Raw genomic sequence first — 26055 nt, forward strand, 5'->3', positions numbered from 1 at the left:
GTTGTGGAATTATTTAGAATATTTGCAATCAACCATGGTAAAAAAGGAGTCTCGGTATTGAAATCCGTCCTCAACAAACGTTTTAAAATGTGCCGATTCTAATCCTACCTCGACAAATATTTTAAGCACCACTGACGGCGTTAGCCAATTGTAGAAACACCTTTTACATTGCAAATGCTAGCATCATATACATTGCGGATGCGTCCAACTATGTCAGAACATTTGAGAAGTGGCGTTGCTTCAGTGAAAGTCGATTATTCGACCACTTCAACTGGAAAGTAGAGGGGAGTTCCTGGGGTCCATAGTTTGACTAGTGGCGTTGTTTTGCTGGGGTAAATGGGTAGCACTTTGTTATGATCCAAAATTCAAGTCGATTTCCCACGAACAACGCCAAAAGTGTGGAGGGTTTCTTAGGCCTTACTCCTCGAGATACGTGATTCTTTTAAACAGGTTTAACAAATCTTGATTCGTCGATTTTGTTGCTCCAGTGGGTATTACTTCAATCTTACTCTTCTAATTCAAGAAATAAAGTCGAATCCGAATTCTTGATGATGAAGATGAAGAAGGATGAGACCCTAATGTAGAGCTTGCCAATGATTCTCCAATGATCAAATTAGATTGGAATGATACTGGAAGATAAAACTAAATTCGAATAACTTAGAGAAAATGAATAATGAAATTTGAAGGAAAATTTTATTTAAACTTGATTTACCCTTTATGTCAAGGGGGGATTTTTTATAACCTCATGTTTAGTTAGGTGTTACAATATAACTTACCTAGGTGTAGAAGTCAAATGGGTTATGATCTGGCTAATGCAAGTGACTACACTCATGGGTAATGTTCCTATACCTTATTAATGTTTGTCCTTAAGTTTAATTAAAAATATCCAAACACATTAATTGTTGAGTTGACCCAATTTTATGATTTTAAGATTGGTGAGTTAAAATATTAAAAAATATCCAAACACATTAATTGTTGAGTTGACCCAATTTTATGATTTTAAGATTGGTGAGTTAAAAGATGACGTTATCACCTCTCTTCTGATAGTGTTAGTGGATATCGCATAAAATGCAAATATATCTTCTCAATTTTTAACTTACACAGCATTTAATTCTTTGTCGTGTTGTCTCCGAGATAAAAGTTCGGATGTTACTATCTTTCCTTCCCCATGGTGAATATTTCTGTGGATTCTTAGGTAGAATATTATAATATCTCAAGACTTTTGGGGACAAGTATCATTTCTCAATGTTGTGACTAAAATGAGCTTCACAAAATGCATTTCAAATGATCTGAGTCATTTTTATAATCAATGAATTTGTTGGTATATCTACGAATTTGTAGATATTAAAAGTGACGAAATCACGAGTTCATAGGCTATAAAATGAATGCATGTTTAGGATTTAAAATGAATAGTGTATTGAACTCGAAATTTCATCATATTCAACACACGAAATAGAGATTCACCCAAAATTTTATAATGTTTGAATGATGTATTTTAATCTTTAATTAGGGTGTGATAAATAATTTAACAAGAAGATTCTGAAAAGAGAAGTGAGAAACTAAAATATAGTCACAAAAATATTAAAACTAGGCGATCCAACATGGATGCTTATCAAAAACTGAATATTCAAAGCATGAAATTTTCATTTTAGTAATGATACTATGCATCAGATTTCTCCGCCAGATAGTGCTCGAGCATATCTTCATCATCTGCCAGAGATCCACACAGCACAAAGTATATAATTCTTCGTTAGAATTCAAGATCGCATAATTTTCCAAACATTGAAAGAAAATAAGCTTTTTTTTTTCTTCAATAATGGACAAGTTAGATCATTAGAGCAGAAAGAAAGAAAGAAATCACCTTCAAAGTCATCATCATCGAAATCAATATCTTCCTCTTCTTCATCCTCAGACCCTTCAGCAACCGACACAGCACCTTTCTGTAAGAAAATAAAAAAGGAAGAAAAAAGGCTTCATTAGTGTTTCAGTATTTTGAAAAACTTGAAACAAATATGATTTTAGAATTTGGAAAGACGGACAACAGAATGAACATATCCATCCATGGTTTAAATCTCATCCAAGATTGAGATGACTCGCCCAAGTCATCTAGGTCTCGTTCAGCAACGATACGGATATACACGGTGTCTCAATATTCACATCATCTTGTGAGACAAACCAGATGTCTCAGACGATATTTTGAAAATCTCGGCAGTGAACTGGGATTTTGTAGATTTTGATTAAAATAATTAACTTTTTTAAAATTTAAATATTTAATATATAAATAATACATGAATTTATGACTAAACATTTCCTAATATATCTTATTTTATTACAAAATTATAATTATTTTAAATTAAATATATGTAAATCAATCAATATAAACCAAGTTAAATGGATTGTCTCATCTGAGATGAGTTGACTCATCCAAGACAACTCTGTCTCAGCCATGGACGAGACGAGACGTCTAACCTCGTTTTGAAAACCATGTATCCATCACACAACGTAAAATGGAGAAACAGTTGTGAACAAAAAAAGTACCGCAGAAGCTCTTCCACTTTCAAACCACTGTCGGCCTGAAAGCTTCTTCTCCTTCGTTACCAAAAGTGCAGATTCCGGCATTAGCCTGAAAATAACCGAGCAATTGTTTAGTATACCACCATAGTGGTTTTGTAATGAAATAGTACATGTGGTATAGAAAATTGATAAGAAAAACACTTTCCTTACTAACTTAGTAAGATTTTAACTCTTACCACAGGTCCTTGAGCTCAAATGGATTACCATGTAGGCAATCCAACACAACAGCCCTCTAGATTTCATGGAAAAACTCAGATCCAAAAAAAAAAAACAATTTTTTTGGCTTGACCCAACGTTTGAAAATGGACTGCTACAAGACTTCCACGAAACTCCCAAATTTAAAATCAAAACTTAACAGTGAAAATTAATATTTTTTTGAATTTTTTTCGAAGTTCATAGAATTTTGTCCTCTATAACCTTGCGGCATCGGATCATTTTTTTTGGATGCCACAAGGTGAGCTCAACAACCCTTAGTAAGAGTCGAAATCTTTCTAAGTTACTAAGACTAGTCGGACTCAATTGATAATCATGGATTTCTAGGATAAAACATCTAGCAACCATGCTTTTGACTTGGGTGGTACAAAGCTTTCAAACATGTAGACCCCAATTCCAATTTTAACGTTGAAAACCAATCTAATATTTTTCCATTGTAACGAGTATTTGAACCCTCTGTAAAACCAGAGGGGATTGCTTCATTGGTAAGTAACAAAGTAAGTGGCTTACTTGGCTCGCTCTAGTGCCAACTCTGCTTCAAACCGTTCTCTCCAAGCAAGAAATGTTTCAACAGTAACCGGTTCTCCATGTGGTATGACTATCTGGAAATGAAATATGACACAACTTATCAGTCACTAGTATAATCAAGTTGTTTAAATGTGTGGAGCCATAGGTTAATATTAAGAAGTAAACCACAAAGCCACCATAAACACGTACACAACTATATATATTTATATGTCGATCATAAAACTTCAACATAGACCAATGTAAGAGATATAGCTATAACCGTAGTGTACTATATGGGGATGGACACAAGTGTCTCCTCAGGGTATTGATTGCTCAAAGTTGCTTTGCAATGTGTCAAACCAACTGAGCTATGGGTCTAAGCCCTCAAGAAAGGCATTCTTCCTGTCCTCCAGAAGCATTTGCCATGCTTGAAAGTGGCAATAGGAACTAACAATTGTGATCATCTTCTTCTACGAGAGAGAAATTTCCTTCAAATCAATCTGGTAGACTTATTTTCATATGGAAATTTATTTTTGGTATGGCAATTGAAAATTCTGTATAATTCTTACTAGGAACCATAGCCCAATCAACATAGCAACTTGAAATTATGAATCAATATGCTCCACTCCCATTGCAAACATCCAATGACTGAAGACAATGAAATTGGTTGTAAAAATGCTGAACTAGATTATTGGACAAGTATCACATCAAACCTAGGGCTGCAAACATAACAGTTTGACCCCACTGTGATTTTCAAAAACAGGTTGGAGTCAAAAGTGATCTGCAATGTACTAATTGATTAACATGATAACAAGACTAGTCCTGGATACCTCGGTTCAGAAAAAAAAAATCAAGGTAATATGGCACTAACTGAAGAAACAAAAAAAAGATTGGAACAACTAATGTCCAAAGTAAACAATATTTCAACACAAAAAGTAGAGCAACATATCAACTAAGACATCTCAATTAATCTCACATTTTGCAGGATGAAAACCAAACATCAATTTCTTACGTGAGAGAACATTATTGGCAAACATAGACAAACACCTCACTTTAAGTATCTTTTTCTGGTTAGTCAAGCAGGGGTTAATGGTCAGCAAAGATGAAGGTGGGGGGTCAATAGATTTTGAACCCAGGTCGTGGTACAAGCCTTGCCAACTTGGTGCCAACTAAGTTGGTTCCTTCACATTTTAAGTACCTTGCAAATTCTTTAGAAAACATAAAAGTATTTGGCAGAAACATTAGTAAAATCAGGAAAACAAGGCATAAGGCCAATCTTCCAAGTTGATAAAAATAACTAGAATAAATCTCACTAAGAACATGTTAACCAAACCAAGTGTGTGCAGCTCATATGATATAGCACTGGCTTCACATGCAAGAGGCACAGGGTTCAACTGCCCACACCTCCACCAAAATGTTATTGTGCACCAAACCATGAGGTTGATGGTCCAACTCATAATTTTGGTGCATGAAGAGTACAATTATAGGTTAATAAAAAGAAAATTGAATTACTTAAAGATCAAAAATCACTAAATAGCATAAAGATAAGAATAACTGAACTATACATAAAACTAAAACGTTACATATATTTAATTTTTCATACAATTTTATTTCTTGCATTGCCATTAATTTTTGAACATTTTCATGAAATGTACAAAAATATTTCCATCCGTAAGACGTGAAAAGAAATTCAAACTGGAAGTTCCTTTTGTGCATATTTACAATGGGAACCACTTTTCATTTCACAAAATATTTTGGTGAATGACGAGTTTCAACCAAAACTATCAAATTTCCTGGATAAAATGCTAGATTTCGGTAAAAATAATTTTACACATTAATTTTTATTTTGGAAATAACTTTTATAGAAAATCCATATGATATATAAAATAGCAACAAAAAAAAGAATATTATTTTCTTGTAAAAGTTACTTATAAATTACACATAATATTTCATTCATAAATGAATTACGATCGATTAGGTATCGACATATCATTTTATTTTGATGTAAACACGTAAATACAATCATTCATATTCCAATTACTTTGATACCTTACCTATCAAAAAAATAATTTTTTGGATACCTTAGTGAGCTATTCATACATATTTAAAATATTAAAATAAAGATATATTTAAATAACTGTTATACTTTAAGGTGCATGTATTTAATTGGACACGATTATTCTCATTTCCATGAACATGTAATTTTTATTAGTTGCCAGCTTACGGCAACATGTAATGAAACGCTATTAACCTTCATTTCCACACGTTATATAATTGCTTGTTGTGATCTGATGATTTATGAATGTAGATTCAATGACAATTTTCAAATTGTTTCCATGAATAATCGTATTAATTTCCACATATTGCAGGCTGACCAAAACTATTTTTTGTACTTTGTTACTTTGTTACTTTCTTGCATAGAATTTAAGACAGACTAAAGAAAACCTAGCAATAAATAGGGGTTGACAAATTCAATTTGGTGAACACATCACCACAACGCAGAAAAAGTCATGGGTAGAACATACATACATCTTCTTTAGCTGTATCTTCTTCTGCCGTGTCATCATCCCCAGCATCTTGACCAAATCTTTCACTCAACCAGTCTCTAGCTGATGCGACAAGTGTGTAAACCATAGCCATACCCAGATTTTCAGATGCCTACGGACCATAAGTATGAATCATATATCTATCTCATTTAGTTGCAGAATCAATTTCTGAAATAAATACAGCAGAAGATGGAGACTGCTGAGTCGAGCATAAAATCGGAAACCATGCACATAGTTGAAATTGCCGATGAATAGAGACATTTGTATAAACAAATTTATTTCTCAATCCAGTTTAACTGTAAAGAAGTTCAGGCTTCAATTGATGAGTCACACAACTGACAATACGATAGGACGAAAAAAGTAACGTGGCTCCAGAACTGGCTCTGTGTCAATGCAGATAAGCATGGCTAAGTCACATTTATGAATACACCATCATAGACAAGGCACAAAAAATAAGATAATAAGGCATGCTTGGAGTTCTTTATTGGATTCCTTTTCAAAAGATGAAAATGGAAATTTGGGTTTTATGAGCCCGAATTTCATAGACGGTAGACTTTGAATTAAGAGTTGAGATGAGCAGTCAGCTAAGATGTTACAGGTTCATTTTGTAGAAGATAAACTACCAAGGTCAATACTGAGTAATATGCTGGAAAGGCAGTGGTCCTTGCATATGAGCATCTTTGAGATACCTCAATCTTATATGTGTTGAGAAAGTTGCCTACATTAGACCAGATTATAAGGAGAGGTTCCCCTCAACTAACTTTTGTTATTTGAGTAAGAAGAATGGGGATTATGCAGATCACCTTTTAATTCCTTGTTCAGTTGCTCAAATGATTTGATCACATTTTCAATCCTTATTTGGAGTTGTTGGGTGTTTTCCTTGTTCTTCAAGATTTTTGTTGTCACACCCCGAATTTCGGATGCAAAGACCCAACCCAATTTCTCAGTTTGCTTCATGGATCCACAACCCAAGTATGATTAAAATGAAATTTAATTCAAATTAATAACATTAATTAGACAAAAGTCAAAAAAAAAATATTGATATTTAACAACTAGTTTCAATATACCTATGATTTTGAAAAATTATAACTTAGTGTAGAAATTTCGTATTGACACCAATAATACTAATTTGAAAATCTTAAAAAATATATTAAAGATTAAAAATAGGTCCATAACTCATACAAATACTAAACATTTTTTTAAAAATGAAGGAATTCAAAATTTTCTAACCTAATGTTACTCAATGAAGTCAAAAAACTCCAATTCGATGGATGTTTAAAAAACTTCATCACAAATCCAAATCAAGTGATCTCAAAGTCTATATTCAAACTCAAAATTAAGGTATGTGAAAAAAAATTAAATAATTTCATTTAAAACATTTTTAACTAAAATTCCTCAAAATATAAGTTTTAACAGAAATTTCTATGCATTATGCTTCAAGACGTGTATAGTGTAAAAATCATATGATCAAAATTTTGAATGAGACACAAACAACTTGAAAATAGGGGAGACGAGGGGGGGGGGGGGGGAGAGATTTAGACATGTCCCCTATGGTTTGCTAAATATTAGACATACACCCCTATGTTTTGAAAATGATGACAAGCATCCCTTGATATTATTTATTATCATTAGCGTAACAAGAGCAAAGAATAAAATATTAAAAATTTATTATCATTAGTTTCTAAATTATTTTAAGATATAATTTATTTTATTCTGCATTGCAGTGAAAGATTAACATATTGAAGGTATTTATTAAGAATGATTTGATTTGATAATTGAATAAAGTCTTATTGGATCCATCCAACCCTTACGTACTTCTGAAATTTTCAGGATCTCTACAAATAAAAATTTCACTTGAATTGTGTTTATATGTTTCTAACATGTCTGAGAAATTTTGAAAATTTTCTAGGAATTATCTCGTTCGTATGATATTGTATCGTTGGGCTTCAAATCAAAATCACACCTATTTGTAGTCATATTTTAGAAAAGAGTAAAACATAAAAGTTGTGTGGTTTTTTATCTATTTTCACACAATATTGGTCTCATTCAAAAGTTTGATAAGATGAAATTTATATGATTTATGTAGGAGTATTTGGAAGGAGCAAAATCGTCGTACTTTCAATGGGTTGGCAACGGATTGTGAGTAAATAATTTTGTCTATTTTGGGACTTCTTCTCTATTGGTCGAAGGTTTCCAAGGGTATTAGGGGAGTCTTCTTCAAGGGCTTCGTAAGCAATTGGGATAAAGTACGTAGTTTAGTCATTGAGTAGTTCTATTTGTTTTGGTATTGCTTGGTTGGTCACCTCCGCCAGCCGTGCTATTTTAATGAAATTCATACTAATCAAAAAAAAAAAAAAAAAATCATATGATTTTTACATTGTATACATGTTAGGAATCACAGTGCACAGAAATTTTTAGTTAAAACTTATATTTTGGAAAATTTTAGTCAAAAATATTTTTAATCAAACAATTTAATTATTTTTTCAGAGACCTTAATTTTTAAGCTTTAATATAGACTGAGATGACTTAATTTGGATTTGTAATAAATCGTTTAAAAATGCACCAAATTGGAGTTTCCTGATTTCATTGAATAACGATGTGTTAGAAAATTTTGAATTCTTTAATTTTTGAAAATGTATAGTATTTGCAAGAGTTATGAACTTATTTTTAAGCATTAATATATTTTTAAGGTTTCTAAATTCTTATTATGGGTGCCGATACGAAATTTCTACACTGAGATATGATTTTTCAAAATTATAGGTATATTCAAACTATTTGTTAAAGATCAGTATTTTTTTTTAATATTGACTTTCATCTAATTAATGTTATTAGTTTAAATTAAATTTCATTTTAATCATACTTGGGTTTTAGATCCATCAAGCGGACCAAGAAATTGGGCCAGGTCTTTGGATCCGAAATTTGGGATGTGACATTTGTTCTAATCATGAATGAATTGGGGGGTCTTCCTTTGGGGATGGAAAGGGGATTTTTTGGATCCTTACCCCTTTTGCAATATGTTGAGGCCTCTAGAAGAAGAGGAATAACCATATTTTTGAAGATAAGGAACATCCTATGGAGGATATGATTATGTCAACCATGGGTCTCTTGAATTTATGGGGAAAGGACTTTAAAGGGGTATTTTTTGAAGATTTTTAATTAGATAGGTTTTGTAATTTAACTATGATGTAGTGGGTCATTGTTTTGGTTCTTGTATTTGGGTTGGCTTCCTCATTCACCTTTTCTTCCTCATAATGAAATTTCTTACTTATAAAAAATACATCTTTCGAGTTTCATCCCTCTTAACGTGTGTTTCATTTATCAACAAAGAAAGGATTTCTTAATGATTACAACAACCAAATCAACCAATTCTATCAATTTGAAGGGAGTACTAGATATCTTCGACATCTTTTTCTTGTATGCCACAACCTTGTCAAAAATACAAGGTCCACCATCACCTTGTTAACCCGATTAGTCTTGATAAGCATAAGAAGGCTTGAAGGATGAAAATCCATTATCCTCAGGACTATTGGGCTTCCCCTTGAAGAATTTGAAGTGCTCGTTCAGTCTACAATATTGTGTTAACACATAAAAATGCTTTGTTACTAAGAAAATGCTTGGCATTTGTTATTTTATTTTAGGGATCTCATCTCATCAAAATCCTTCCTCTAAGCCCTTTCTTGTACTATGGATGGCAGCAATGCAATAAATCCACTGATCGTGTGAGAAATATTTTCCAAAGAGTAACCACTATATTAAAAAGGGAGTAGAGGCTTGTGAGTTGAAAATGGGTCATGTCCCAGAAGTCAAGCTTCATGGTTCCATTCATGACAAAAAGACCACTTGGTGGCTAAAGGACTTGTGTAGGTCTATGACCTATAGACTATTGGAAATAATCTAGTTATTTCAGTATATTTCAGTCCTAGTTGTTTTAGTAATAGCTTGTATTTTTTTATGTTTCTTATGTGTAAGGGCATTTATTTCCATTAACTCTTTTATTAATATAAATACCTACCAAGCTCTCAGAAAAAGACTTGACAATTACTTTTCTCAATTCTTCTTGGAATCAAAGCTCAAGGATTTTTGTCCCCCCTCATTGGTTCCCCTCTTTGCTTTTTGTCCCTTCTTCTCTTTTTTCTTCTCCCCTTTATTCCCTAAACCTTGAGACCTACTAACCTATAGCAACTTCATTAGACCTTCTCCCCTTCGGGGGCCTTTTTTTTCCTTTTGTTTCTTATTCCTGTTATCGCATGTTGCAATAGAGATTTGATCAATATTGCGATAGTTTTTCCACGCTATGTCTCTTACCCTACAATAGGGTTTCTGCCTATGATAGGCTTTTTCTATTCATTTTTTGCCCTACGTTAGGGTTTCTCCCTAAGATTATTCATCTTTTTGCCTTTGAAGAGTTACGGCAACAACTGCAGGGATTCTGGAGGCTTGGAACAGCACCAGGGTGCCTTTGGAAACCTACGACAGCAGTAGCATAACCTTTGGAGACCTGCAGCAGCTACTGCGTCGCATGTGGAGGCTTGCAACAACACTTGGGGTACCCTTGGAGACCTGCAACAGTAGCAGCAAGGTCTGTGACAGTAGCAGCAAGGTCTGTGGGCAGCAGTAGAGTCTGTGGGTGCCTTTGGAGACCTGCAGCAGAAACTGCATAACTAGAGGAGGCTTACGACATCAACAGTGTTTGTGGGTGTCTTTGGAGGCCTATGGCAGCAACTGCATCGCTTGTGGAGACTTGCGGCAGCACCTGGGGTGCCCTTGAAGATCTGCGATAGCAGCAGTAATGGTTTTTTGGAGTCTCTATGGTGTGTTTGAAAACCCTGCGACAGCAATAGCAGAGTGTGGTGTTTTGCAATTTTGCTACTACGAGATTTTCCTTTAAGTCCATTTTTTTTGTGAACTATAACTATTCGTTGCTTTGTGGCTTATTCCCTCTCTGGTTTCTTCAAGCCAAAGCAATGACTTCGGAGCAAGCAACCACGATTTCCAACTCTATTATTGGGGCTAATTCTTCAGCCCAACATATAACCACTACTCTTCTCGATGGTTAGAATTTTCAGTCATGGTCTCGATATGTGCAACTTTATTGGAGCAATAGAGAGAAATTTAGATGGCTTTCAAGCACCGTTACTAAACCACCCCTTACTGATCCCAAATTTGAATCATGAGAGATTGACAACTGCACTATCATTAGTTGGTTATTTAACTCTGTGGAACAGTGCATCTATACCATGAGACTGTCTCATCTTTGTGGTCAGCACTTACTCAGACAAATGTGCATACCAAGAATGACTCAATGATTTACAAGCTTTATCAAGACATTGCCTAGGCTACCCAAAGAGCTCAGAGTGTAACTGATTACTTTGGATTTCTTTAGTCACGTTGGGAGGAACGTTTTCATTATGAGTCTATGGCTGAGTTGTCTGCAAAGGCGGTCAGGTATATGGTAAAGAGGGTTGCTAGACATCAGACCTACCAGTTTCTTATGAGTTTACATCCTGAGTTTGAGGCACGTCGAACACAGATTCTCAACACCACTCCTTTACCTTTTTTATTTGAGATATTTGCAACCATTGACAGTGATGAGCATTGTCGTCGTATTATTCCTTCTCGGACTCAGGCCCCTGGTATTCTTTTTACTCCAGCTACGAATCAGATGGCTCTTGCAATCAACTCGAGTTTCTTTGACTCTCAAATCCCAAGATCTGGCAGTCCTGGTCGTGGTAAAGGGAGTGGCCTTACTTGCAGTCATTGTGGGAAGATTGACTATGAGAAAGCACACTGCTTTCAACTTTATCCCCATCTGTTACGATCTCCTACCACTCCAACTTTGGGACAGTCTGCTCCACGTGCCGCTATAGTGGAGTCATCATTCACTCCTCTCACTAATCCTCCTTCTTCACTTGGCACTATTGATTTGCAACAGCTACAGACTCAGATTGCCACTATTGTCTAGAATCAGTTTCATACTCATACTCACTCATCTTCAACTGTGGCCTTAATTACTACGCCTACACATCCTCTGCTTTTCATGTCACTTAGTCTGGCTCTGCTCCTCTGACATAGGTTATTGATTCTAGTTCCTCTGATCACATGATCGGTAAGTCTATCCATTGTACTCTACTTTTCCTACCACTCATAGGGAGGCTTGTCTTGTTGATGAATCTCTTACACCTATCCACAACAAGAGTATCATCCATTTATCCCTAGGATTTCCCTAGACTTTGTGTTTCATATCCCTCACCTATCTCTTAATCTTTTGTCTGTGAGTAGTATTACTAAATCTCTAAATTGCTCAGTTACTTTTTCTCCTACTTACTATCTTTTTCAGGACATGACTTCAAGAATGATTCTTGATAAGGGGTATGAGAGGGATGGGTTGTACTTGTTTGGCTCTCAACCTACTATTGTTCCAACTTCTGTACTTCCGTCCTCTAAAAGCCACACGTTTTCATCTCAAATTCTAGATATATGGCATGCTCACTTAAGACATGCCAATTTTCAACACTTATGTTCTTCATTTCCTGTTTTTAAAATTGTTTGTAGTGGACACAAATTTCAGTGCTTTGTGTGAACTTTCTAAGCACACGCGCACTTATATTCCTCGTATGCATCGAATTAATGTTATATTTAATTTAGTTCATTATGATGTGGGGGGGCCTACCCCTGTTACTGTTTTTAATGATCATAGATATTATGTTACATTTATAGATGATTATTCTCATTGTACTTGGTTTATCTGATGCATTCTTGTTCTGAGGTCCTCCCTATTTTTGTTAATTTTCTTAAAATGATTTAGACTCAGTACAATATCACTATTAAATCTCTTAGGTCTGATAATGGGGGGACTATATATCTAATGGGATTCGTTTCCATCGTCATGAACATGGTATGCTTCACTAGTTGACTTGTCCTTATTCTCTTGAGCAGAACGGAGCGACAGAATGAAACAATCGCCACTTCATGAACATTGTCCGTTGTCTTCTTCGAAGAGTGCATGTTCCTAAGGCATATTGGAATATGGCAATCCTCACTGCAAATTTTCTTCTCAATCACGTTCCAAATCACACCTTAGAGGAACAGGTACCTCTTCATGTCTTTCAACATAACAGTATTATCTTCCCCATTACACCTCGAGTCTTTGGGTACACATGCTTTATTCAAGACAGGACTCTCAATCGCACAAAATTAGATGACAAAGTCATTCAATGCATTTTCTTGGATTACTCTATGTTAAAGGAGTATCGGTGTTATGATCTAATTTCTCACCGTGTCATACACTCTCTTGATGTTATTTTCTTTGAAAATGTTCCTTATTTTCATGCCACATCTACTTTGCAGGACTCTTCTATTTTGCAGGACCCGTCTCCTATAGTGTTGTCTTCTCTAGTCTTTTCTCCATCTTCGCCGATGCTTAAGATCTACATTCATCACCCTCGCCCTTCTCCACCCTTGCCAACCTCTTCCTTGGATTCAAGTATATCATCTCCTACCTCTACACATATACCAATTCTTATCCCTTCTATTTTTGACTCTTACTTGCCTATTGTCACTCGCAAAAGTAAGCGGGAATGTGTGACTAATCATCCTATTGCTCAGTTTGTTTCCTATCAGGATCTTTCTTCATCTTATCAAGCCTACCTTGCAATCATTGATTCTATTCGGATTCCTTGGTCTGTATTATAGGTTTGGCGAGACCCTCAGTGGACTAAAGCTATGACTGCTAAGATGGATGTTTTGCAGAAAAATAATACCTGGGAGCTCATTACCCTTTCATCTGGGGAGCGGACCATTAGTTGTAAATGGGTCTTTCGTATGAAAGATCTCACCAATGGCACTATTGATCGGCATAAAGCACACCTAGTTGCTAAGGGGTTTACACAAACTCCAGTAAAAGATTTTGGTGCCACATTTACTCCTATCGTCAAACTTTCAACTATTCGACTTTCTTATCTCTTTAATTGCGTGACACTCCTGGCTACTTCACCAACTCAATGTGAAGAACATTTTTTTGAATGGTGATTTGACTAAGGTTATTTATATGGATCCTCCTAGATTTCGTCTTCAAGGGGAGTATTTTGGGTAACTATGCCGCTTTCTTAAATCTTTGTATGGCCTGAAGCAATCCCCTCAAACCTTCCACTCAAGTACTTATTGGGGATAGAAGTGACCCACTCTCGCCATGGTATTTCACTATCTCAGTGCAAATACACATCGGATCTTCTTTAAAACACTAGGATGCTTAGTTGTTGTCTTACCTCCTCCCCTATGGATCAGAATCATCATCTTCATGTCGAATCTGTTGATCTTATATCAAATCTTTTTTCTTATTAGAGACTCGTAAGTCGTCTGATTTATTTGACTAACACTAGACCGGATTTGTCCTTTGCGGTTAGTGTGATAAATCAGTTCATGCATGTACTTCTCATCTTGATGTCGTTTATCGTATTCTTCATTACTTGAAGTGGCATCCTTGCCTTGGACTTTTCTACCCTTTCACATTAGTTATCTTACATATAAGAGATCTACCTCTAGTTTCTGTACTTTCTATTGTGATAACCTAATCTCGTGGAAAAGTAAGAAATAAAATATAGTTTATAGTCCTTCTACTGAAGCTGAGTATCATGTTATAGCCCTTGGCACATGTAAACTTATTTGGCTTCAATCTTTATTGACAAAGTTGGGATTTCCTATTTCTGGTTCCTCCACTTTGTTTTATGACAACAAGTCTGCTATCATGCTTACTTCTAACTCAGTTCTTCATAAAAAAATTAAGCATATTGAGGTTGATGAACACTTTCTCAGGGAGAAAGTTCGATATGATGATATTCAAACAGTCTTTGTACCTTCTTCAGATTAGCTTGCCAACATGCTTACAAAATCTGTTGGTCCTATCACTAATTCTCATATTGTCAAGCTGGGTTTAGTTGATGTATTTGCCCCAACATGAGGGAGAGTATTGAAAATAATCTAGTTATTTCAGTATACTTCAGCCCTAGTTGTTTTAATACTAGCTTTTATCTTTTTGTTTCTTATGTGGAAGGGCACTTATGTTCATCAACTCTTTTGTTAATATAAATACCTACCAAGCTCTCACAAAGACACTTGACAATTACTTTTCCCAATTCTTCACACAAAGATTGCCGCTAATATTGTGAGTATCAATTCTTTGTGTTTTGATATCATTAGACAGCTCGATGACAATAATGCATTTCTCCATTGAGGAGGTGTACAAGTCCTTTCCTCTAGCCTTGTTGATCAAGGAGAAGGTACAATGATGCAAACTAAAGAAAGCTATTTATGACCTCAAGCAATAGCCTCAATCATGGGTTGATAAATTGGGTAGAGTTGTCATTGCCTACAGCTTCACTCAGTGGTCAAATCAACCACTTAGTATTTGTTCACCATGACTCAAATGGCACTTCCAATCTACTTGTCAAAGTCGATCTCAATTATATTATCGTCACAAGAGATGACCACTTCTACAAACATCAATGGCATTTACAAACAGATCCACCAACCAATTTTTGTTCCACGATACTTCAAGACGTTTTCCATTTAAAACTATCATTTTCCAACTTATTTCCATGGAATTTCCCTCTTCAATAAACCTCATCATACCAGTATCCTAATGTGTTTTCTAGGCAACACCTAGCTTCACATGAAAAGTGCTTTTCCCGATAGCTATAGTATGCGAGCATCGAATAAATTGAAAATGAATACACTCCAAGACCAGAATGAGGGAATAGAAGCAGCTGTAGAACATTTTATAAATAAAATTTGGCTAAAGCCTGAGAAAATTACCTCCTGCTCAAGTTTATGTTTTAAAATTTTAAGATCTTCTGCCTGTATTCCTCGTAAACTGCATAAAAATCAAATTTAGTGGGTCAGAAAATAATTTACATAGGGCTAAGGCCCTTCAAAAGTCTTTTAACCATTTAGTATAGGTTATAGTGGATACTTAGCCATTTCAGTTGGACATATTTTCTTGTCTTTTCTTTGATAAGTGTAAATTTTATTCAGAAAAAAGAAAAAAGAAAAAAAGCAAGGAGGTCGAGTTGGCTCCCAAGACAACATGAACTAAGCCAAAAAAAAAAGCGAAACAAGGAAAACGAAACCCTATACAACTACACTTCACAAAGCATATCCCATCTAAAAATGAAATCCTCCAACAAAACCCCAATGAAATCTCTATTAAGTTTCTACCAAACGTAAAGAAGGCCCAAAATCTCCAAGAACACATCTTGGGAAGTACTCTCCTTCCTCTGGAACACTCTTTTGTTTCTCTCCCTCCAAAGACCCCAACCAATGGCTGAAGGAAGGATTGCCCAGAGGTCACTTTTTCTAAATGAAAAAATATTAAAAGCCCAACCTTCCGAAATAGAGAGAACACATGAGGAAAAACCCAAGAAATCTGAAATAAGAGAAGAAATTGCATCCAAATATCACGAGAGAAAGAACAATGTAATAAGATGTGATTAGGCGATTCCACGTCTCTTTTGCACAGAAAACAAAAATTTGGACTAACCCAACCTCCCAAGATTAAATTATCCAAAGTACAATGATGGCTGCCTTTAGGATAGACCACAATCCAGAAACTACAATGATTCGATAATCTAAACCATCCTATCACTTGCTTTATTTTGTGTGATTAGAATTATAAGAATTGGTCTCAAAAAAAAAAGCACGATTATGATCAAATTATCTAATTTGGAACTGTGGTCCATCCAAGAGGTGGATCACTGTTTTGGACTCGCTTTCTTGAAGGCACATATATCTATTTGACGGCGGCTACTGTCCTTAAATATCACTTTCAAGAATGTACAGGACTCTCGATTGACTATTTTTCAACTATGCTAGATCAGAAGAGTTCAAAATAATAAGGGGTATTTTTTTATTGTTTTTAAAAGAAGAAGAAGATTTTGATGATAAAAAAGTGACAAGTGTGCAAGACAATTTTTTTTCTTGGCTCATTGACAAGCACACATGGATGCATTTTTTACCAACCTTTTAACATTCAAAAGTGGCGGATCATCTGGATACTTTTCAGTGTGTGAAAAAATTAAAGCCAGTTGAACTGCAATAAAAAAATTTATCAAAGCTCAGCTCATGTAGTTGGGAAACTTATTAAACTAATCAGCGAATTACACAGGTAAATAAATATAGAGTCGAACTTGATGTTATTTGGTTCTTTAAAAAAATTAGTCAACTATGATAGTGGCCAAAATATAAAACCTGGAGTAGTCGTAGACTCATCTGCATCATCGTCCTGGTACAGAACAGCAACAACAATGTAAGAAAATCTGAAACGAAGCGGGACATCCCAAATTTTAAGAAGCAAGCATTAGTAGAAGCCCTAGACATTTCCTCATTGCAATATTGTCTGTGCTTGCAGAGTGACATACAAACTTTCAATGAAAAACCGACCTATGCTTTGAGTTCAATACAACCATGGCATGGCATGCATTGGCAGAACACAGAAGTCTTCACAATTGACCTAATGTGTTTAATAGGTAAGGGGAAAAAAAGCCTCCAAATGAAAATACTCATGCATCATGGTTCTTTGAACTTGGAAATGCCACGCATAGTTCTTTCTGGCTAAAGTAATTAATTGGAATTGTATAGGATTCTCTCTGGTGCGATATCAGTAACTGAGACCAATAAAGATAAATTGGGTGAGTGCAATTCTATAATATAATGTCACTTACAATGGTCAGTTTTCCTTCTATGTGCTATAGGGTGTGTTAATCAACAAAAAAATGAACTGAACATAAAGAAAACAGCACATCTAAATGGATTGACTCTGTTTTTTTATATTTTTATTTTTTAATCGGCAAGCCTGTTTTTAATGAGATCCCTAACTCGGTGATGGTGGGAAATGAACCCAGGTCTACGGTACACATAGACTTTACCAACTAAGCTCGCTGGGACCTACATGGATTGACTCTATAAATGTCTTTTAATCCCATTCACATCGTGTTTTGCAATGATCCTAAACATGGAGGCATGGGGCAAGACACTTCATTGACCTGAGGCATGAGCATGAACAAGGTGTGTGGGCGAAAGTCGCATTGAGTGCTTTCCTTTTTAATTGAATGCTGAAAATTTTTACTAAAAAGGAAAAAAATGAAAATCTATGGTTAAAAAAGAAAAGTGTTGATCCATTCCATATAGGGAATGGATGTTTTGTTAATGTTATTTAATCAAGAATACCTTATTATTTACTTAAGGCTTGTGTGTGTGTGTTTTTTTTCTTTTTTCTTTTTTTTTCTTTTTTTTTTTCGGTGGGGGGGGTGGGAGGTAGAGGGCGTGAGGTATAAGCCTTTCGCAAAGCCTCTAGATGGGCCATATGCCTCACAAGCTTTTACTTATTAATAATGGTTCAATTGTCAGAAATGAATTTATAGATCCATGGATTTATTAATATCAGGTAGGTAAAATAGAAAAGGAATAGAGAATCAATCAAATTAGGGGAGGAAAGCTAAGGTCATTCAGAACTTGAATTCCTATTCGAGGAAGGCATAACTGCATGGACAATCCAATCTCCTTATTGGATTTGGGTAGAGACCAAAGATCTTGAGAGATGAATCTGATGCACAACTCAAAAGATAAAGAAGCCACAAAAAGGTACAAACTTCATCTTAAAGAGAATGTTTTGTGGTCAAGGAAAAAAAAAACTGAAAATTTCACGAAGGCGAAATGCTTCAATTAGAATTTTTCAAAAACTTATCGAGCCATGCATTTTACCAGTATTTTAGTCATCAATACTATTAAAAAACATATTTTAGGTTGTAAAATGAAGCATACAACCATTTCTAGTTGTTGTTTTTAGCTAGGCAGGTGAGATCAGTGGTCAGTAATTAGTAGGTGAAGGTGGGTATTGAACCACCCAGATCGTGGTATGGTATCAACACTCGCCGACTTTAACCAACTTAGCAAGTTGACACCTTCAGAACATAGTTTTTCAAGTTGATACATATACGCTATACACCAATATGTTGAGAATACACCAAGTGTGATTGCACTGCAGTATGTTTAGCCACTTATCTTACTAAATACTTCTAAAGTACTAAACATCTAGTCTAGAAAATGACCGAATGACTTTATTAAGTCATGTTCATAAATTTATGAAAGTTCATTCATAAGAAAAGAAAAAATCAAATGTTTGGCATACCTTTAACTAATTTATTCATATGCATGCCAAGATTATTGGTAAATGGAGCATGTAGGATACCAAACTTGGGAGATAGAAATGGTCTTAACATATAAAGACCTTTCTCTGCCAACCCGAGTTGTTTACTTCACATCATAATTTGAAGAACCAAACCCGGAATTAAGTAGAAAAGAGGCAATTCACCAACCATATTCTCAAAATTCAATCCCTAAATATCAATATCTTCACAGTTCTTTCATGTGCCCCATTGCTACAGACGCCAATAAGGAATTGGACAGGAGATATATCGTAAACTAGCTTCTAATGGGACACTGGTCATACTAAAGGAATCCAAATATGGTGTACCTATTCCACCCATAGCTTATTTTGTAGACAAGTCAAATAGAGATAGGGAAATAGATTTTATTTCCTGCTAAAGTTCTGATATTAAAAGATGGCCCAACATCTCCAAATGCTAGTAATATTTAATAGAACAGAATAAGGTAATATTAAAATATTGTAAGACAATGAATTTATTAACTCATTTAAGAGCATTTGTATTCATCATTTCATTTCAATGACTCCCATCAAATTTATTTGGCCTACATCAGTTCTCTATCAACATTGTGCATTGTACATAATGTTGTCACTTTTAACATCTGCATTTTTGTTCTGAGTGCTCCTTTAATGTTTTTCAGGATTCTAAGAAATACAGACAAATCACGTCTTTTGGGTTTTCTTGATCCTATAAAGAGTTAGATTTTTCTCTTCTTTTTCATCCTTTTTTTAATATTTCCTCTTCAATTTTGAAAAATCAGATTTTCTTAATCTGATTGAAGCTTGTGACTTTGTTGGTATTTAAATCCACCATGTAGAGGATTGTTTTTGGACGTGGTTGTATGTATACCCTCATGTGATCAAGTCTCGGGGGGATTTTAGCGATTTGGTGATTTTGCAAGTAAGGTTTGGGGTATCTTCCATGTAATGGAAGGTGGTTGCTACATTTTGTGTGTTCTTTTGAAGCAAACAGATCCTATCTTTGATATATTTTAACCTAGCGATTTTAACAGAGTTGCTTTCAGGGTATCTCTCAATTTTTTAAGTGAAGTGTTTTCACCAGAGGGTTTTTTCTCTCGGTTTTTAGCAATGCGATATCATCAAAATATTTTTCTTCCAGATTTCAGTGATGTGATTTCACAAAAAAGGTGTTCTCTTAATTTTAGGAGGTTTTTCTCAATTCTTGGCTACAATGAATTCGCACAGTTTTTAGCAATGTGATTTCACCAAAATGGAAAGGATAGGACCTAAACATGTTCAATTCGCCATCAATAACCATATGGAAAAGACATGACCAAACATATGGCTGCTAACATTGAACATTATATTGCTCATTTGCTCCTATAGGAGATTGTCATACAACACAGATATTGTAGTCCAAATGGACAGGAGATCATCAAATAATAGGTCAATTAACACTCTAAGATTACAAGGAAAAAAAAAACAAGAAGAAAGACAAAGTTTACCTGTGGAGACAATGTAATTTGGAAACAACGATTAGCTGTGTGTAATCCACTATCGTTAGAGTCAATTTCTGAAACAAAACACCAACAAAAATGGGAATACATACAAAATTGGACAAGAGGAGTACCAACATGATGAAATAGTTTAGAATGAAAGTCCAAAAATTAGCAATATCACAAACCTTCAAATTCATCCATAAGGATGGCCTGCAATGCTTCGATTTCCATCTCCTGCTCTTGAACATAGTCTATAACAAAGTGTTTGTAAAACATGAAATAGCAAATGAGAGAGATATACAAAATCATTTGAAAGAGTGTATACTGCTCATAATGAATGATCTCAGAATGCCAAGCAGTATTAGATATGATATATAATCACCATGTCCTCTAGAAGATAAACAAATACATAGACCCTACTGCCATCGAAAGCCTTTAGAGCAACTCCAACCGGGGGCTTCACATTTTGTCTTCAAATTGGCATCTCGTCCGAACCACCTTTGAACTCCAACCAGCCCAGGCTTCAAAATCACTATTGAGTCTCTAAAATACTATTCACTCACTCGCAAAAAAATAGAAGGGAATGTACTAGGGTGGGAACAAAAAAGGTATTTTAAACATGTTCACAAAAAAAAGGTCAAATTTGGTATTATGAGAAAAAAAAATGGATATAATTGGTATTTAAAAAAGGTAAACAGTGATAGAGATAGGGACTTCAAAATTCTCTTCGGGCTCTATCTATAAAGACATGAATAGCGATATAGAGCCCAAATCTTCAAAATGCCCGGTTGGAGTTTGCTTCGGAGGCTCCCTCTATCGTTGTTTTACATTCCATTCCCTTACAAATAAATCATTGCATCTGATCAACGGATATAATGTATACATGGCATGTTGTCCATGTGCGGGTGCTAAATACGAGACACTAATCAAACTCTGTGATATTCACTAAAACTGCACCAAAGAACCCTTATAAAACAATCGATGACACCAGTTTTTGAGAAAATTTTAAAACTCCAACACCCTATTTTCTACAATACCCAGTTCACCAAAAACACAGGCCAACATAACCAAGTCTAGGAAAATCCATGAAAGGTGAACAAATAATCAAACATCACTAAAATTTCAATGAGCATTTTACGTGATTAACCACGTAGCAGTTTTGTGGGAGCAGTGCAGCAGTTCAGGCCACTGCGTTCTTCAATTTCTTCTTGTTTAGTTTCTTCTTTCTTTATTTTTCAGTTGTAATTGCAAGCAGTTAAGAGTAGGCAGTTAGATCATAGGTTATTGAGTAGTTTAGGGGTAGTTTCTTGTGGGTTATGGGGTGTTATGTTACTGGAGAAGTTGTTGAAATGTAGGAGTGGTAGAGGAGTGTATTTAAGTCTTCCTAATGTGGTAACGAGTCCAAAACTTATCTTATGGAGGTTGGTTCCCTTGAAGTAACCATTGTTCTCAAAAACAACTAATAAAGGAAGGTCATGTAACATTTTTATCAAAATGGATGATTCTGCCATGGTTGAAGCAACTAGAAACGCTAAAATAGACGAGATGATTGGGTTGCTCAAGGAGACAACCAAAACCCATGGTAAGATGCTTCACGAACTGATGCAGAGAGTCACCATCATGGATTCAAAGATTGAAGCCTTTTCCAACAGCCAAAGCAAAGGGAAGGGAGAAGCTCACATGATCGTTCCAATAATCAAACCCATTAAGCACCTACAAGGGATTATGATTGAACAATCCAAACTCGAACAACCAGATTAGAATTTCCTCAATTTGATGGAAAAGATCCCACGGGTTGGTTATATCACGCTGAACAATTTTATCTTCACCAACAAACCCCTACTTCTCAAAGGTTAGGGAAAGCTCTCCAGTGGTTCCGAAGGATGGATAAATCCAAAGCCATTGCGAGTTGGGAAGAGTTTGTTGAGGCTTTGTTGAATCGGTTGAGCCATCACAATATGAAAATCCCATTGCCCTATCGTCAAAGCTTCGTCAAACCACTTCTGTCGAATAATATCAAACTCAATTCAAGGAGTTGGCGAACTGTACTGAGGGCCTTAATGAATCCTTCATGGTAAGTTGTTTTATTGGAGGATTGAAGGGATATATTAGGCTGAGTATTCAAATGCTACGGCCAACTTCACTGATTGATGCTATCAGTCTTGCACATATGCAAGAATAGAAAGTTCTCGCTCGACGACAATAGTCACAGCCTGACATGGGTAAGACACGTCTTACAGCAAGCACAGGACGCAACAAAACTCAATTACCACCCATTAAAATATTAACCCCGATAGAAGCTAAGGAGCATCGTGACAAGGGCCTTTGCTATAATTGCAATGACAAATTCATTATGGGCCATCGATGCAAGGTTAATGGATGGGGACTAGCCTGATGAAAATGTTGATGAGGAGCTGGAAGAAATTGTCGAAGGTGAGGATGATGTGGAGCATGAAGACCGGACCCTTCAACCCGAAATATCTCTTCATGCAATGGTGGGTTCCCTAGCACCCCAAACAATGAGAGTTAAGGGACTGTTGGGTAAGGCCCAAATAATGGTGCTAGTAGATTCGGGAAGTACCCACAATTTCATGAATCCTAATATTGCTCGAAAGGTGGGCCTCAAGGTATTAAAGGTGGCCGGTTCGAAGTAGCAAAAGTCAATGGAGATATAATACCTTGTCAAGGGCGTTGTATGAATGTAAAATTGGTGATTCAAAGGGCTCCAATCTCAGCCGAGTTCTATTTGCAAGGTTTATGTGCTTGTGATACCATATTGGGAGCCCAATGATTGCAACAACTTGGCCCCGTCACTTGCGACTTTGCTCATCTTACCATGAAGTTCAATCTGGAGGGGAAACTTTACACGTTCAAAGGGAAGTCTCTAAGGAAATGGAGTTTGTTGGCAGCAAGGAAGTAGGAAAAAAATCCGATGTGAAAGGTAACCTGCTTTTGCAAATTTGCAGTGTTACTGGACTTGTTGATAGTGGGCCAACTCATCCTCAAATCAAGGACATACTGATGCAATTCAAGGATGACTTTTAAGAATCAAAAAACTTGCCTCCACCAAGACCCCAAGATCATCGTATTCCCTTGTTGCCCGACACCCAACCTGTTGTGTGAAACCTTATAGGTACCCACAGTACCAGAAATTAGAAATCAAATGAATGGTTCAAGAATTGTTGCACAATGGAGTAATCCGCCCAAGTCAAAGTCCCTTCTAATCCCTGGTTGTATTGGTTCGTAAGAATGATGGCTCATGGAGACTTTGTGTAGAGTCTATAGACTATAAAGCATTAAATTGTGAGACTATTAAGGACAAGTTCCTGATTCCTATCATTAATGAACTCTTGGATGAGTTACATGGAGCAGGGTTCTTTTCAAAGCTTGACCTCCACTCCTGTTACCATTAAATAAGAGTGCAGTAGGAAGATGTACACAAGACTGCATTTCGCACACACGAAGGTCATTACGAATTCGTCGTGATGCCCTATGGATTTACGAGCGCGCTTTCCACATTTCAAAGCCTTATGAACAAGATTTTTCGGCCATACTTAAGAAGGTATGTATTAGTTTTATTCGATGATATGCTGATCTACAACACCTCTTTGTAGGATCACTGAAGTCATCTCAAATTGTCTGAAGCATACTTCGAAAGAACCAATTATTTGCCAAAGAAAGTAAATATAAGTTCGGGGTGTTCAGAGGTGGAGTATCTCGACCATATAATATTGGAAAATGACGTATTTTCTGACCCAAATAAGCTTGCTTTTATGCTTAAGTGGCCTCTTCCAAAGTCCTTAAAATCCTTACGAGGGTTCTTGGGGTTAACCTGGTACTACCACAACTTCGTGAAGGATTTCGGAAAATTGCCAAACCCCATACTTAATGTTGAAGAACTCATTCGAATGGTCACCAGAATCTATGGAAGCCTTTGAACAATTGAAGGTAGCCATGAGCAAACCACCAGTGTTTGCGCTGCCCAATTTCAACAAGCAATTTATAGTTGAATGTGATGCATTCGGGTCTGGAATTGGTGTTGTTTTAACTGTGTAATACGTGACAAACTCCAACAGTTGAGGCTGGGGCTGCTAGACCCCACCAGGTACACTAATCATAATGGCCTTCTATTCTAGAAGGGGAGATTTTTCTCTGAGTCCTCGCTCATCTCTAAAAGATAAGATCTTACCAGTGATGCATGACAGTCCCTTGGGAGGTCATTCTGGCTTCCAATAGACTTACAAAAGAGTAAAATCTGAATTTTATTGGGAGGGTATGTGACGTGATGTGCTCAAACATGTCCAAGAATGTGACACGTGCCAAAGACAAGAAGCTGAAAATATTGCCCCTGCTAGCCTGTTGCAGCCTCTTCCCATACCCACACATATTTGGACTCACATCTCAATGGATTTCATGGAAGGATTGCCGACTTCATGCGGTAAAAGTACTCTAATGGTAGTGGTGTGTATTTAAGTCTTCCTGATTCGGTAAAAAACAGAGAATTTTTTTACCAAAACTTATCTCGTGGAGGTTGGTTCCCTCGAATTAACCAGTGTTCTAATAAAATAGCTAAGAAGAAAGGAAGATGGTGTAACAGAGCATTAAACAACATCATTAAATAATAATAAAGTGTCCCATAATTTCTCAAACAAACATCCCTCCAGTGAAATTCTATCAAAATCAAGATAAGTAAAACATCAAAACGAACTATCCCCAAAATCTCAAATACATTCAAACTTTTTTTTTTAAGAAAAATCTTGCAGTATTCACTAACCAAACAAGGGTCTAGAGCTTCTGGGAATTTCAGGATTGTCTCTTAAAACAGTCTAAGAGACAAATAAATGATCAATGAACCTCAAACCACTTAATTAAATGATAATGAGTATCACTTAATTTCTCTAACCAAACATACTTCTGGTCAATTCTAACAAAACCCAGATTACAACAACAAAAAAAAGTGGTCAAATCATAAAGTTTGGATTTTGTGGAAAAAATGGTGACAATTGAAAAAATTACCAGTCATGGCTGCGCTCTGCTTAGAATTCTCTCTAGTACGAACGACTCACAGACTCCGCAGAAAGCAAAACCTACGCGTAATGGTGTCTACTTTCGTAGTTGAAAGGAGAAATCTAGAGATGGAAACAGGGAACAAGGGAAAGGGTTTAAAACTCGTTAGATTCCTGGATGGGTGTTGTTATAGGCACCTCAATTATCATCAGGGGCAACCCATATCGTAGAGAAAATTTTCCATCTTATATGGTGAGGAGATGATCTTAAAAAATCAGACTATTCAAAAACTTTTAATCCCATCAAAACAAAAGAATTGTAAATTATCCATTTTTTTTTATAAATCACTTTGGTTAGAAATTTCAAGATGGGCTGATTTTTGGTGAGGATGATCTCCTCACCATAGAAATCATCCTCGCAAAAAATCAGTCTATTTCCAAAAATTTAACCCATAAAAACCAAAAAATTTGGGTCCAAAAAATTTGGGTACGGTGTGAGTTATTGTGGGACATCTTCAAACATTAGAAAGGTT

General features: G+C 35.8%; 1 protein-coding gene across 1 annotated transcript; it reads right to left on the minus strand.

Annotated features, from left to right (window-relative positions):
• Window positions 1-1453: 1453 nt before the first annotated feature.
• On the minus strand, window positions 1454-25736 carry LOC147410698 (uncharacterized). Its single transcript, XM_086438931.1, has 11 exons — window positions 25533-25736; window positions 20702-20767; window positions 20523-20590; window positions 17082-17115; window positions 16854-16923; window positions 15651-15708; window positions 5824-5952; window positions 3298-3389; window positions 2539-2623; window positions 1862-1940; window positions 1454-1710 (listed from the first exon to the last, which is right to left on the minus strand). Exons 1-11 carry the CDS (start codon window positions 25537-25539, stop codon window positions 1661-1663), a joined length of 738 nt encoding a protein of 245 aa, XP_086295057.1. The 5' UTR covers window positions 25540-25736; the 3' UTR covers window positions 1454-1660.
• Between the last annotated feature and the right edge of the window lie 319 nt (window positions 25737-26055).

This window comes from Akebia trifoliata, chromosome 1 (assembly GCF_017979445.1).
Source record: "Akebia trifoliata isolate Shusen 1 chromosome 1, ASM1797944v1, whole genome shotgun sequence".
Taxonomy (NCBI): domain Eukaryota; kingdom Viridiplantae; phylum Streptophyta; class Magnoliopsida; order Ranunculales; family Lardizabalaceae; genus Akebia; species Akebia trifoliata.

Coding starts and splice junctions, on each gene's coding strand:
- LOC147410698 (XM_086438931.1), bottom strand. Junction 5,953..15,650: donor AACATAAACTTGAGCAGGAG/GTAATTTTCTCA, acceptor TATGGTCCGTAG/GCATCTGAAAATCTGGGTAT. Junction 1,941..2,538: donor AAAGTGGAAGAGCTTCTGCG/GTACTTTTTTTG, acceptor ATTTTCTTACAG/AAAGGTGCTGTGTCGGTTGC.